Raw genomic sequence first — 16,367 nt, forward strand, 5'->3', positions numbered from 1 at the left:
GCAAAACTGGGTCACCTTTCCATAGATCCCTGGCCAATAGAATATATGTGGGATCTGATAAGATCCTATAAATGATCCTATTTCTATCCATGTTTCTGGCCCACAGAGTCTCATGAAATAACTCAATATGGCTTTGTAATATCCCTGAGGAACCACAATTTATTCACCTGTTCCTATGTGTAGGGATGAAGACATATACAATATAGAAATCCTTCATTTTCTTGGTACCTTTGTAGTGTGTCCTTGTTTCACTCCTTTTTCACAGGTAGCCAACAATGTTCTATCTGAAATCATGGCAAGTTTTTGCTAGTCAATATATGCTCTATGGTCCTATTCATTGCTAATTTCATCACTTATATATTTTAGCTGAATTTATTTAAGTTGATGGGGAAAATTATCATATTTTCAAATAAAACAACCTTCTTGTTAATGTGTTTAGTCAAAGTTACACTTTTCCCAGTTGTACTGTATGGTTGAGAGTGATGGACGTAGGAAGGCTGAGTGCTGAACAACTGACACTTTTAAATGATAGTGGTGGAGAAAACTCTTGAGAGTTTCTTTAGAAGATCAAATTAATTAATCCTAAAGAAAATCAACTTTGACTGTTCTTTGGAAGGAGCAGAACTGAGGCTGAGGCTCAAATTATTTGACCACTAAATGAAAAGAAAGAGCTCATTGGAAAAGAACCTGATATTGAGAAAGATTGAAAGCAATAGAAGAAGGGGACAGCAGAGGATGAGATGGTTAGACAATGGCCCAATGAACATGAATTTGGGCAAATTTTAGGAAACAGTGGAGGACAGGATCTGTTCATTGGATCGCAAGGAGTTAACATGACTTAGCATCAACAACTTGTTCATGTGGTACATTTAATTATCACTTATCAGTTTTAGCATATACAGTACTTTTGGTGCAGAGGTAAGGTTTAAAAAGAAAATACAGAATGAAAAAATATACTTATACATCTTTCTCCTATTTTTCTATAATTGATTTTGACATTTACTAGGAATTTATTTTCCTCTTTTGTTTAAGACCCCTGAGAAACAAGAGTAATGGTCCTAAAATGTATTATGGAATTGGCAGGATGGTGTCTTGATATAAACAGGACACTTATAGATAGCTGTTAATCATTCTCTGTGGCTTGTTGCTACAGGTATAGCTGGATCTTGGCACTGAAGAAAGATTACTAAAGGGGAAATAACAAATAACCAGATTTTCATTATCCTTAGCTGCAAGATTACATATGATTTGATATAGGAAAAGAGTTAGAGCTGTTTCTATAGGGAGAGATTCCCAATTATGATACAGTTTTCTATTTGTTGTTGTTGCAGTTTCTGATGATGATGTAGAATTCACATTCTATTCTGTGGATTGTGTGGTACACAATATTTTCATTTCAAAATAATAAAATCATGTTCTATGAAGACTAATTATTCCAATCTTTGATATCTAGCTTCTTAAAAATTGCTCCTGAAACATGGATCAATAAGCATAAATGTGTAAACTGCTTTGTATCAAGTAAAACTATCATCCATAAAGATACAATATTATATTACCCTATAATCTATACCATATCATATCATATCATTATAACACATTATACTTTATAATACTATAAAGATCAATGTTTCATAAAAGCACCAAATATATTGTAGAAGTACTATTAATACAGTATTTGAACTTCTTTTAGTATGATTATGCAACCTTTGGCTTCATTTGAGATTTCTGCAAGAGAGAAATACATTTTAATGTTAACTCTTAAAAATCAGCAAATTTATATGTACAGATTTTTTAGAGGACAGTATACAGTTTAAATTAGGGCAACCTTAATTAACTGATATGTTTGTTCAAGGAAAATCTTTGCATGGCTATTCTAAATTAAATAAAATCTATAAATCCAAATATCTTATTCAAGATATATTACTTACCTTTATCCTTGAACACAAATTGCTTGGCACTCTTGTTCAGTTTCAAATCTATTCTGGTTGCCTTCACAACCTCCATACCAAAACCGGGCACAAGAATTTGTATCTTTGGCATAAAACCATTTTACTTGATAGTTTCGGCAGCTTCCAGTTTTCATTGGTTCTAAACACCTTGTTTCTGAAAACAATGTATACATATATATTGTTTTGCTGTACTTCTATAGAGGCTGAAATGTATTATCTATACAACTTTATTACTACACATCATTATCACTGCCTGTATTTTTACTGTTAAATGTAAGCAAGAGTTAAAATTGAATTATTTTCAGCTTTCATGACACCCTCTAGCTTTCTCTGTCTTTTCTGGTTCTGCAAGATTACAGTAGTACTAACTGTACATAATGCCGATTGACTGGCAGATACAATCCTTCTTTGTAATGCTTGGAAAGTTCAAGGGTTAATAATAACAATGAATTCACCAATGGATTCACCTTCCAAATTTCTGGCCATATTCCAATGAAGTACATTTTAAAATTGTTATAAACAGAAATCCCTTTAGTCAATTGCACTTTTGTTTAAGAAGACATGTAACTTAGAACAAGCTGCCCAGAGTGAACTTACAGGAGAAGTGGGAAGCATAGAAATTTAATAAATAAATAAAAATTGAATAAGCCTATGTTACTTAAACATTAAGATTTTCTTTATAATTAGTTGATTTTCCTTTTATTTATTTATATACCTGACTCCTTTGCCCACAACCCGACAGAGGCCTTAGTCGCGGCCTGGAATGTTGCAGCGGCTGAGGCTCTGGATCGGATTGCGCCTTTGTGGCCTCTCCGCGGCAATGGATCCAGGAGGGCACCTTGCTTCACCAAGGAACTCTGGGAGATGAAGCGTCAAAAGAGATGCCTAGAGCGACGCTGGAGGGCCAGTAACTCCGAATCTGACCGAACACTATTAAGAGCCTTTATTAGGATTTATTTAGTGGTGATATGGGCAGCAAAATGTACATGTTTTTCCGCTCTTATTGCATCTGCGGAATCCCACCCAGCTGCCCTTTTCAGGGTGACCCGCTGCCTCCTAAAAAGTGTGGAGGCGGGGAAGCCCCTGCAGGGAAGAGCTGAGGAGTTTGTTCAGTTTCTGTCGGATAAAATCACTCAGATTTGGGCGGACCTGGATTCTACTTGGGCAGCACCAGCTGAGATGCCGAGGGAGGGTCTTAGTCAGATTTGCTGGGATGAGTTCGAGTTTGTCACCCCTGAGGAAGTGGACAAGGCCATGGGAGCGATGAGTGCCTCCACCTGTTTATTGGACCCGTGCCCCTCCTGGCTGGTCTCGACCAGCAGGGAGGTAACACGAGGCTGGCTCCAGATGATTACGAACGCATCTTTACAGGAGGGGTCTTTCCCACAGCCACTTAAGGAAGCGGTGGTAAGGCCCCTCCTTAAGAAGCCTTCTCTGGACCCAGCTATTCTTAAGAACTATCGTCCTGTCGCCAACCTTCCCTTTCTGGGAAAGGTTGTTGAGAAGGTGGTGGCGCTTCAACTCCGATGGACCTTGAATGAAGCAGATTATCTAGACCCCTATCAGTCTAGCTTGTCTGGCTTCAGGCCTGGTTACAGCATAGAAACCGCTTTGGTCGCACTGACCGATGATCTCTGGCGGGCCAAGGATAGAGGACATTCCTCTATCCTGGTGCTTCTTGACCTCTCAGCAGCTTTTGATACCATTGACCATGGTATCCTTCTGTGACAGTTAGAGGAGGCGGGAGTGGGAGGCACCGTTCTACGGTGGTTCTCCTCTTTCCTCTCTGACAGGTCGCAGACGGTGTTGGTTGGGCAACAGAGGTCGACCTCTAGGCCCCTTAAGTATGGGATGCTGCAGGGTTCAGTCTTGTCCCCCCTCCTATTTAATATCTATATGAAACCACTGGGCGAGATCATTCAACAGCACGGGGTTAAGTATCATCAGTATGCTGATGATATACAATTATATCTCTCTGCCCTGTGCCAGCTCAGTGTAGCGGTGGATGTGATGTGCCAGTGCCTGGAGGCTATTAGGATCTGGATAGGGGTAAACAAACTCATGCTCAATCCCAACAAGACCGAGTGGCTATGGATGTTCCCCCCGAAAGACAGTCCAGATAGTCCATCCTTGATCCTGGGGGATGAAAATTTACACCCCTCAGAGCGGGCATGCAATTTGGGGGTCCTCCTGGATTCACACCTGACACTGGAACACCATCTGTTGGCTGTGACCAGGGGAGCCTTTGCCCAGGTTTGCTCCGTCTTGAGGGGATTGAGCATGAGTTTGTTTACCCCCATCCAGATCCTAATAGCCTCCAGGCACCGGCACATCACATCCGCCACTACACTGAGCTGGCATGGGGCAGAGAGATATAATTGTATATCATCAGCATACTGACGATACTTAACCCCGTGCTGTTGAATGATCTCGCCCAGTGGTTTCATATAGATATCAATTGTGGCCCTACTTGGATCGGGAGGCACTCCAGACTGTCACTCATGCCCTAGTCATCTCAAGGCTGGATTACTGCAACGCGCTCTACATGGGGCTACCCTTGAAAAGCATTCAGAGACTGAAACTAGTCCAGAATGCAGCCACGCGAGTGATATTGGGTGTACCTAGATACACCCATGTCACACCTATCCTCCGTGAGCTGCACTGGCTACCTATTAGTCTCCGGACGCAATTCAAGGTGTTGGTTATTATCTTTAAAGCCCTGCATGGCTTAGGACCAGCATACCTGCGAGACTGTCTACTGACACACTCCTCCCAGTGGCCGGTAAGATCCCACAGGGTGGGCCTCCTTCAGATGCCATCAGCCAGACAATGTCGGCTGGCAGCTCCCCGGAGGAGGGCCTTCTCTGTGGCTGCCCCAACCCTTTGGAACGAACTACCCTCAGAAATCCGGACCTCACCCACTCTTATGGCCTTCAGAAAAGCTGTCAAGACCTGGCTATTCCGGCAGGCCTGGGGCTGTTGACTTCATCATAGAGGTCCAGCCCCGACTGAAATGAATGTATCTTTGTTTTGTTTTTTTTTAACTTGTCTATTTTATTTTTATTTTTTTATTTTCCTTTCTTTCCCCTCTCTGTAAGCTGCCCGGAGTCCTCCGGGATTGGGCGGCCTATAAATAAAATTAAACTAAATTAAACAAACTAAACTATATTCTGCGTTTATTATTTTTAGTTAACTCATGGAGGTGAACATATCTAACACATTACTTCCTTCTTGTTTCCCCACAACAACAATCCTGTGAGGAAAATAGAGTTGAGAAAGAATGACTGGATCAAGGCCACCCAACTGGCTTTCATGGCTAAATTCATACTAAAACATACAGCCTCCAACTTTCTAAACACTCCTAGCTTTGTCCTTCATTTATAACCACAATTGAATCCAAAATGTTTATTGCTAAGGTTTTGCCCCATGTTATGATCTTTTTGCCTCTATTGGTAAGATATAACCTGGTTGTTAAGTGAATCTGACTTCCGCATTAACTTTGCTTGTCAGAAGGTCATAAAAGATAATCACATGTTCTTGGGACACGACACTGCAACTGTTTTAAATACATGTCAGTTGCCAAGCGGTCGAACGTTGATCACATGATCAGAGGAATGATGTAACAGTTGTAAGTATGAAAAATTGATTATAAATCACTTTTTTCAGTGCCATCATTAAACAAATGGTTATAAGTTGAGGACTTCCAATACTACCTTAACTACTAAACCAAACTGGCTCTCCAGTCTTTTCAGTCTGTTGAAATTCTTGAGATCTATAAGAATAAATTCCGCTTTTTTTCCTTTTCATTGATGATCTTAATCTAATTCTGATGTACTATTGCTACTATTGGTGTTTTCTGGATAAAATATGAGAGATGGAAGGGAAAGGAAGCACCAATAAATTGAAGAACCTTAGATTTAACTCCCTATTGCATTTTAATGAGTTGATTTCATATAAAAGGTAAGAATAACATTGAAAGTCAGGAGGAAAAACCTCTAAAAACGTACTGTTCGTTTAAAATGTTTCAGCAGTTCATGAAAACATTGTGTAGCTTCAGGAGTTTGTCAGATCAAATAAATCAGACTCTGTCACTTTGGTGATAGGCAGTCTGGTCATAAATACAAGATATTTATAAGCCCTCAACCCAAACTGTCTCTACCCAATCCAAGGGTTAGAGTTAGGAATAACATTTGTCCTAAAGTTTACAAGACATGAAAGTGTTCATCAACACAATCAAGTAAAGACTGAAGTTTGAAAGACAGTTTGCAACTTAGGTATGCTAAGCATGTGAGTTTATAATGTGAGCCACTGTATATAAAGCTTGGTTGGCATATAGAAATATTCCAGTGCTAGCTGATCCTCTGCCTCCTATTAAGTGTCTCCATGAGATTATAATACAATTCATTGGCTAGCAGGATGGCACTCCAGTACAAGTTCTGACTCATAAGGAACAGGGACTAGTGATGAGTCCTAATGCCATCTACTGGCATCTTAGCCTCTGGCTTCCTGATTGCCTTGACTTTTAATGTAGAGGCAAGAAAGAAAATAAAAAATTGAAGCAAAGCAATTGTGAATTTGTCTTTTTGGTTTTTTAATACTATAAATTATCATGAGATTCATCTGAGAACAAAGAAAATGTCCTACTAAATCTGCTTATCCATTTTATCTCTTCAGTTTTAGAACACTTCCATACCTTTCATAACATGTATTACTGTAGGAAGCAGAACAACAGCTGGTGTAGGCACAACTGCTAAATCCGGATGAGGAGTGACTGGGCGTCTATTATGTTCAGGAATATGCTTATAAGTGGTTGGGGTAACATTATGATACCGATCCAAATATAATGCTTCTTTCTCACTGGGTTTCTTTGAAAACTATATTTACAAAAAAGAAAAAGATCAGTAACAAAATTTAACAATGCTTAATTCAAAGACTGTGGTCTTGCAGAAAGCATGAATTCTATCATTAATTTTTTGTCTTTCCTGTACAAATGTCCTTTTTAGTAATACTTACAGAATCACTAGTCTCTGGGTGAAGGGGAGGGGCATATGATCCAGGAATATCAATTTTGGCTAACTGAGTGCCATGTTCGCTGGTTTCAAATCTTGGAGAAAGAGCTGAACTGAGCACTTCGGTGATATAGGAACTCAAATCATTTTCACAAATTTGTTTGAAAATCTTATCCTCAAGAGCTAAACATATGAAAAATAAAACAGCATTATACAATGGAATTGCATATAGATAGGAATTACTTGAAATTATATGTGATATATATTTTACCCAGATAGATAATAGATAGATGGATGGATGGACAGAAATGATAGATATAGATAGATATAAATAGGAATTACTTGAAATTAGATGTGGTCTGTCTGTCTGTCTGTCTGTCTGTCTGTCTGTCTGTCTGTCTATCTATCTATACATACATACATACATACATACATACATACATACATACACATACATACAATTTCATCATTCAATATGACTCTTGCTCTAAAGTTTAAAGAACTTAGGTGCTTTAACAGTATCCAAAAGTATCAAAGAGATGTGTCACTGAATGAATTTTCATAATCAAATCATACTCAAAAGACTCCACCGCCTGCTACTGGTGTGATTGTTGCATTATTTTCTCATGCAACAATTACTTTATTTTTATAAGTTTGTATCTTTCAACTAATGATTGCAATGGAATATGGTAATTATCTTGTGGAAAGTGGGGAAGGAAACAGTCATACAAGAGAGGAAGGAGCCCCAATGTCTTAATGGTCACAGAGAAAGAAGGACTTTAGTGGATCTAGCAGTTAAAGGCAATTACAGGAAGTTTTCTATTCTCAAATCTTCAAGATTCTGTCAGTGTCACCTTACAACAAAGTGGATTTAGCTCATGTAGTCTTGTTTTGTGACAGGTTTACCTAGGATAGCTGACAATTAATATTGTAGGTTCATAAATATTTCTTGTCATCAGATATTTAATGGTGTGATGCATTCACAGTTTAGCCATGTGAATATCATATGTTCAAGTAAAGGCAGCTTACCTTGCAAAGTCTTACCTTGGTAAGGTTATCAGGGTAAGGTTACTCTTACCTTGCAAAGTCATGAAGTCATCGATCTGGTAGACATGATCACTGTCTGGATCAGTAGCAATTAGGTCCATTTCTTTTCGAAAATTTTCAAAGTTGGGATCAGTCTTCTGTACCACCCCAATTACAAATATTTCTATTTTGAGAGCATGGGCATCTCTCACCACTACTTCCAGTTTATGTGGGTCACGTTGATCTGCCTGTCCATCTGTTATTACCACTGCCACTTTTCTAACTCCTTGTCGAGCCATCTGAAATACATCAATGGCTTTGCTGATAGCAGTAGCAGTGTATGTGCCTTCCCCATAATATTGCATTGTATCAACAGCGTTTTTCAGACTGTCTTTGGTAGGAAATTGCTGCAGTGTGGACACCACCTCCACTTTGAGGCTAAAATTGATGATGCCAATGCGAGTTGTGGCTTGGTTGACTGTGATAGCATCAATCATAGTTTTTACAAACCGCTTAATTCTTTCAAAGTTTTCAGGTCCAACACTTTCGGAACTGTCAATCACAAATACAAGCTCTAAAGGATTTTCTTTGCACTTAACACCACAGCCTGAAATGAGTGGTAGATAGAATAAGAGGGTAAGCAATGTGTTATGTGTATGATTTTCCAAGAACTAATAAACTTAAAATAACATGATGCATTTGTCATATCAGTTACCCAGAGTTATGTTTAAAATGAGCAGTCAAATCTTATAAACAAACTAAGAGATAAAATCTGCCTATTTCCCCTCTAATGTGTACTTGAAAAATAGAAAAAAAGCTCAGTCATATGTGCATGTATTTTTCAGTCTCTATATCAAGGCAGTAAATCGGATTCAGATTTGATTTGATAAATAGCATTAGGAATAGCACATAGACTTATATAACATTTCATGGTCCCTAATAGCAGAATTTCTCAACTTTTTCGGCGTTGTAGGCAGGAGAGGGGATGGTTACGCATGAGAGTGGGCATGCATGGGTGTGCAGCTCCACTTGCAAGAATGGTGGGCATATGTGCCTGCAGCTCATGCAAATGGAGCTCACGCATTTTAAGATTCGCTTTGCATTACAACGATAATTTCCAAATTTGAAAAAAGTCACGTAAATTAACATGCACAAATTTTACACTTAATTACAATCTCCAATACTTATTTCACTGATGATATGCAAGTAGTTATTATATCAAAAATTAATATAATTGTGCAACTTTTAAATCAAGTAAACATATCCATTCTTATTTATAACAACACTACTACAATTCTTTTCCTCTTGTATAGTACTCTTTAACACCCAAATATTCCTTATATGGCCAGAAAAAACAGAGGTAACCTGGGATGATAGGCCTTAGAAGCTAGAGTGGGTTTTGGAATTTGCTATACCAACTATGGCAACCATTTTATGAGAGCATCAAAGTACCTACTATATACTCCATAGTTTGTCAGCATAAATCCCAATATAAAGTTTGTTCAAACTTTTGTTTCCATTTTACTTTCACTCAACAAATTTAAGTGCAATATATACTGATAAGATTTACTTTGAATTCCTTAAGCAAAAGTGATTTGTACAGTAAAAAGATTTCTTTCCTTAAGTAGATCTTACCACATATCTCCATAATGAGTTTGATTATTTCTTCTTTCTGAAAGAGAGCAAGACTTTAGTTTGGTCTTTCAGAATTAGAAGTGCCACAGGTGTTTTTTAAAAAGTAGTTTTCAGTAAGCATTAGTTTTACTGTATGTTTAATTGAATCACTGAGGAGACAGGTACAAAAATATGTTCTTTGAATACCCCAACCAGCAAACGACCCAGATAGTTCCTGAATCAATAAGGCTAACATAAGTCTCTCTTGGTAAACTTAAAATATAACTACTCTTTATTGATTGATTTACCATAAATGTATACTGCCACTACATGGAAGTTTGTTAACAAGGGAGCAGCTAACTGGGCTATTGTATACATGGAAACAATAAATATATATTATCTCTAAACATGGCTTTAATTCTACAATTTTATTTATACAAATAAATTAGAAATACTGGTGAATTCCAATTTAGCATTGCTCAGAATGCACACATTTTGTGTGCATTCTCAATTGTGAATGAAATATTATTTGTATCTGCTGGCATAATACCTAAAAGAGATTATTATTAAGACTTATTTTTCAGAAATTAAGTTGAAATAGCAGAAGGGGCTGATTGTACACATTCTAATTTTATACATATTCAGTTGAAATACCTAAACTGGGCTAATTGTGGTTTTTAATAATTAATAATATTTTGATGCCAACAAATGATAGACGTACTTACAGTAAGACCAGGTTCACCCTTTTGTCCTGAAAATCCCTAAAATATAAAACAATGGCACATTATTTCATAGTCTCCTGCAACATATATCAGTAGTTTGTGTTGTGTAATATAAATAAGGGTTGGCTCCAGAGTAAATCAGGTGTATTATACTTCTTTTGGTTTCAATAGATACTCTTCATATGACTAATCCACTGTGAAATATTTAAGTTTTACCCTTGGTCCTTGAGGGCCAGGCTCTCCAATTTCTCCTTTATTGCCTCTCTTTCCCTGCTCTCCCTTCTCTCCATAGTCACCCTAAAAAGACAGAACATTCTTTTACTTACATGAATGAATGACATGAAGACATGCATGAAGCATCTTAATATCTTAATAATCAATGCAAGTTATTATTTTGATGAATAATGATATTGTTATGCAAATCAAATATGGTTAGAATAAAAGAACTTTATATAAAAGAAATAGGGTAGAAATAAGTAATTTACCCTAGCATCTTTCTGCACAATCACTGCTTTAAAGTACAATTGATATTTAGCTTTTTTTCTTTAAACCCTATTAATTATTCATTAATAAGTAATCTTTGTAGGTTGAATCACAACACAGTATTTTTTTCACTATGCTCCTTGACTTTCATTACTGTTTGACTGTTGCCTTTGTGTGATACTGGTATGTAAATGGATCTTTTCCAATCTGATGCCTAGTGGGTCATTCTCCAGATTTGCTAGCACAGTCTGATTGGAACCTTTATTGATTCTTCTGTTGATTGCAGTACTTCTGCAGATATTCCATCAATTCCTGTAGCCTTCAACTTAGTAATGATTAGTATGCTGGTCTAACTTCCTTTTTTAATACTAAAGTATATATTGTAAATAAGGAATATAGTATAATGTATCTTGGACATTGACATCTTTATTGTACATAATTTTATTTGTTTATTTGTTTTTATTCTGCTTTTATTGTTTTTACAAATAACTCAAGGTGGTAAATATATCCAACACTCCGTTCTCCTCCTACTTTCCCCACAACAACCACTCTATGGGTGGATTGGGCTAAGAGAGAGTTACCCAGCTGGCTTTCATGGCTATGATGACACTTGAACGCATGATCACCTGCTTTTCTTTGAATCAGGTACCAATTGCCCATTGGCATCCTTTACTATATTTTCCTAAGCTTGAACTCCTTCTGAATTTGAAGAACTTTTGGAATACTTTCTTTGTTTTTCTGAGTCTGTTTCATCTTTAATAATATGCAAGAAAGAAAACCTGAAAAAATGAATAACCTGGTTCTTCAGGAAAACGTCTAGAGAAGCAATTGTTTAGCCTAAGCTAGAGATAGTATTGCCAATAGAGGTTAACAGAAGTGATGCAATGATTCTAATGCTAACTTTGGCAATTTATAAGCCATTCAGAGCCCATGGGAATCAGAAACATGTAAGTCCAAGCAAATAAATAAACTGGTCACCGTATATCATTACATGCTTACATGAAAGAATGTTATGATAAAAGTATAACAATCACTTTATTCTTCTGCTGCAGATGTCTTGATATTTTTTCAAGAAACACAAAAAAATTGCCCATTGTAATCATGGCCCATTGTTTCCAAAGTTTAACGTAGGGGTCAAAATTGCTCATTCGTTTTTAGAATTCATCCTAAATAAAAACTGAGCAAAAAATTCTGATTTGTATAGAGGTAGTCCTCAACTTATATCCACAATTGAGATGAGAGTTTCCATTGCTAAGCAAGGTGGTTGTTAGGTAACTTGCACCCATTTTTATGACCTTTTTTGCTATGTTAAAAAAAATCACACCAGTTGTTAAGTGAATCATGGGGTCTTTAAATGAATCTCACTTTGATCATTGACTTTGTTTGCTGGAAGCTAACTGGAAAGGTTGTAAATGAGGGTCACATGACCCCTAGGGCATTGCAACCATAGTAAACACATGCCAGGTGTCAAGCCATCAAATTTTGATTACATGACTGTGGGGAAACTGTGCTAGTTGTAAAGGTAAAATTGGTTGTGAGCTATACTTTCAATAGTGTAACTTTGAACGATCAGTAAATGGTTATATGTCAGAAACTACATGTCCATACTTTCCCTTTTAAAACAAAAAACTGTAGGAAAATAAATAAAACAAAACTTTCCTACAAACAATCTGATTCAGAAAGCTAATTGAAAAAAGTGCCATCGGTTATTATAAAGATATTCCTAAATAAAGTATTCATGAATATTTAATCTAATTGATTGCTAAAGAGAAAATCTCTTACCTTTGGACCAGGTAGTCCAATTCCTATGGAGCCCTTTGGTCCTGATGAACCTTGAATTCCTTGCTCTCCCTGAAAATAATACATAATATTAATTCCAAATTTATCTTTGCAAAAATATATTTTGTACCATAAAATTAAGCAGACTAAAGAAATCTTTGCTTTTTAGTCCCCATAGGACTGAAGAGAACAATTAGCGCAGCACTCGGCTACTGCAGGCAAAACAAGCTTCTAGTTATTGCTAGAAGACCTAGCCAATACCCCTGGAAAGTAGAAGGACATAGTTTGGAACAGGTTAGAACATTTAGATACCTTGGGGTGGTTTTCCACTTGCAAGGGACGTAGAAGGCACACTGGATCACACATTGCAAGTAGCCAATAGGTCCTCAAACACAATTAAACACTTCTTTTACACAGGTGGAGGTCAGTTAGTATCTGCTGCCTTAAAACCTTTTGAGGCCAAAACATTGGCACAAATTCTATATGGGGCACAAACAGGAATCCTTGCAAACAAAGACTTGCTAAAAACCATACAAATCAAATTCCTGCGAGCCATCTTAGCTGCACCCAAAGGAACTCCAAATGCCCAGTTAAGAATTGAGGCAGGCATGCCTCAAATTCAGGTAAGAGCCTGGAAGATGATGATCATTCATTGGCTTAAAATGCATTTTTTTCCAGAAGAACTGTCGCCACTAGTGTTGACTGACAACTTCCCCTCCCCCTGGAAAAAGGCAATTGATCACAAGTTGGGCTCTTATGGGCTCTCACCGGTATTCTTAATGTCTCTAGGCTTTGATCAAGCAAAGCAAGTAGTAATCAATAGAATGAAGGACATGGAGTTCCAAGAACTAAATAGGTTGCCTCTCCACAGTAGGGACAGAATCAAACAGGGTGTGTGGGAATTGGCAAGATATCTAACTGACCTGATTCCCCCCCCCCCAAAAAATAGCTTTCTTTAGAGCCAGATTTAACATTCTTCCTTCAGCACTCCTCCAGGGCAGGTATAAGAGAACACCAATAGCAGGGTTTGTATATGTAGTAAAGGAGAAGTTGAAGATACCTCACATGTTCTATTATACTGTGAGCTATACAGAGTTTGTAGGTCTGCACATATTCTCCCCTTATTAGAGAGATTGCCAGGGAGGGAAGACAATTTTTATGTAGTCTTTCTCCTCCAGGACACAAACCCAGCTACCAGGGGTGGGTTTCTCGCCCCGTTCCAACCGGTTCGGTTGGAACGAGGCCGGCGCATCCTTGCGCACGCACGCGGCATCCTTGCGCACGCACGCGGCGTCCTTGCGCACGCACGCGGTGTCCTTGTGCACGCACGTGGCGTCCTTGCGCACTCACGTGGCGTCCTCGCGCACGCATGTGGCATCCTCGCACGTGGCGCGTGCATGCGTACTAGCGTCCGCATGATGCTCCAGCTGCTCCTGGAGGATCGCGCAGGCGCTGTATGCGTTCTGCGCATGCGTAGAAGCGCAGAATTCGTAAAAACCAGGTAAGGAGCGGGCGCGGGTGTGCGGGCGCGCGCGGGCGCAGGGGGGGTCTTTGCCATTCCCAGAAGTTACTTACTTCCAGGTTCGGCGACCAACCGGATCGCAGGGACCGGTGCGAACCGGTCAAAACCCACCCCTGCCAGCTACCAAGTATGCAGTGGCAAAGTTCTGTGTTGCTGCAATGTCCACAAGCAAAAATTGGTTACAGAAGTATAGTTGTCATCTTGTACCAATTATTTGGACATATCTCTAATAATTTCTGGACCATTGTATTTACTCCCACACTTATCGACTTTGCATCCAGGTAAACCAGGGAGTGACCTGAACAATTTGAGAACATGTATGTTATTATCCACTTTTAACGTCAATACTTTTTAATTATATTTTAATGTCAGTAGTTTTAACATATGGTAACAATTAATGTGCATTTGACTGTCTTTGACCATAATAAAGATTTATAATGTTTGCTTTTCAGTATTTATTTAGAAGAAAGGATTTTGTAGTTCCTGAAAATGTTGGGCTTCAATTCCCATAATGATTGATCTTTGGCTCTGCCAACTGAGCTGATGAAAATTAAGAGTACAGAGCAATAGGAAGAGTTGTATAGTCTTCAGCCTGATTTTATGTCATTTTATGTTCCCATGAAGTGGTTCAGCTTTATATCTCTTGAGCTTGGACTTCTGTGTACATACAGCTATGTCTGTTAAATAGTTATCTTTATTAAAGTCACAGAAAGCAAACATATAAGAACTTTCTCTATAGTTATGAGGTTTGAGTTATTATATTTCTCTCAATAGCACACCTCTGAGGTCAATTGCCTAGGAAACCAGTGAGTTAATACAAACAAAAATCAAATAATTATTCAGTGTGTGGTTTTATATTTCCAGGGAACAGTTTCATAGCTACATGCTGAAGAACTGGAACATAGATGTTTTATGATACAGCTACTGAACAACAACAAGCAATTTTCTGTTTTCTTTTGAAAAATCTCTAAACAGCTGAATCCTGGGATTTTAAGAAAACACAAGGAAAGCCAGAACCCTAACATCCCTTTGGGTAAATGAGACCCTTTTCCCAGAAAACTGACAGATGCAAATATCTCTGCATCTTTTGCAAAAAAATAAAAATCAAGCTCTGCAGACAGCTTTCTTGCTTTGGGCTTTTTTAACAATAGTGGCAATATAAGGAGAAATTCTGCCCTTGAGAAATTGTTTGAGAAGTTTTCTTCATCATTAATTTGCTAAAGAAATTAGAAAGGCATTTGTAGTCATTATAGATAATAATGGAGGCAAAATGGCTTCTATTTCATTTTTACTGTTTAGCGTTGGTTGTAAGACACAAAAGCAAGAGAGCGAATGAATGAGAGAGAGGGTGGAAAGGAGGGAGGGAGGGGGAGGAGAGAGAGACAGAGAGAGATAGTCTATACCAGAGGTCTTCAAACTTGGCAACTTTAAGACTTGTGGACTTCAACTCCCAGAATTCTCCCTAATAGTTATAATCAACTCATAATAGTTATAATCGACTCCACAAAGTTAAGATTGACTAATCTTCCCTAATAGTTATAATCGACCACAAAATTAAGATTAAGATTGACTAAATTTCAGGTGTTCATTTTAATATGCTAATTTATATGCATACTATGCATATGCATATTATGCATATTGACACAAATTTGGACTAGCTTCTGTTATCCTAATGGGAAAGTCAATGCTTAATATTGCTTGGAACTTTTACGGTATCTATTTTTGTTTTACTTTGTCTTACATTCATAAAGAGTATGGATTTGCTGACCTTCCAAATATTGTCAAATAGCAAGGTCCAACATCTGTACCTTAAATCACACTGGCTGAATTTGATAACTCTAATTCAAACACATTTAGAAAGCAACTAGCTCCCCACCTTGAAACAAGGGATACTTTCACAGAGAAGAAGATCTCCTGGCAATATTTTAGTTATTGATGCTGGATTACCTTCTAAAAAAACACAGGTCATTCTATTAGACTATATTTAAGAATTTATATTGATATAATTGTGATTAATTTGAGATCTGTCAATCAGTTGGAGTTTTTAAATTCACAGGAAAGCAGCAATAAAACAATGTATGTAAAACATAAGAAAAATTATCCATTTTCAAAAGCCTTCCTTAGCATTAATATTCTTACCTTATTTCCTTGTATGCTGTCTCCTGGAGCACCTGGAGGACCAGGAAAACCCTTTTGTCCCATAATACCCTATTTAAGAAAAGGGGGAGGAGGTAAGGGGTGGGGAAAGAAATTCCAAAACTTC

The 16,367-nt window shown here is 37.8% G+C and overlaps 1 protein-coding gene across 1 annotated transcript in view; it reads right to left on the reverse strand.

Moving 5' to 3' along the window:
- Positions 1-864: 864 nt before the first annotated feature.
- COL28A1 (collagen type XXVIII alpha 1 chain) overlaps positions 865-16,367 on the reverse strand; it is an 89,392-nt gene continuing 73,889 nt past the window's right edge. Inside the window, exons 26-35 of the mRNA XM_014054509.2 lie at positions 16,244-16,312; positions 12,586-12,654; positions 10,537-10,617; positions 10,324-10,359; positions 9,620-9,656; positions 8,037-8,591; positions 6,963-7,141; positions 6,643-6,823; positions 1,929-2,103; positions 865-1,725 (exon numbers count right to left, since the gene is read on the reverse strand). Of these exons, the coding sequence (XP_013909984.2) occupies positions 1,931-2,103; positions 6,643-6,823; positions 6,963-7,141; positions 8,037-8,591; positions 9,620-9,656; positions 10,324-10,359; positions 10,537-10,617; positions 12,586-12,654; positions 16,244-16,312 (1,380 nt within the window). The 3' untranslated portion in view covers positions 865-1,725; positions 1,929-1,930. The remainder of the gene's footprint in view (positions 1,726-1,928; positions 2,104-6,642; positions 6,824-6,962; positions 7,142-8,036; positions 8,592-9,619; positions 9,657-10,323; positions 10,360-10,536; positions 10,618-12,585; positions 12,655-16,243; positions 16,313-16,367) is intronic.

This window comes from Thamnophis sirtalis, unplaced genomic scaffold, assembly GCF_051295495.1.
Source record: "Thamnophis sirtalis isolate CommonGarterSnake01/CBP01778 unplaced genomic scaffold, rThaSir2_p1.2 scaffold_4, whole genome shotgun sequence".
In the NCBI taxonomy this organism is placed as follows: domain Eukaryota; kingdom Metazoa; phylum Chordata; class Lepidosauria; order Squamata; family Natricidae; genus Thamnophis; species Thamnophis sirtalis.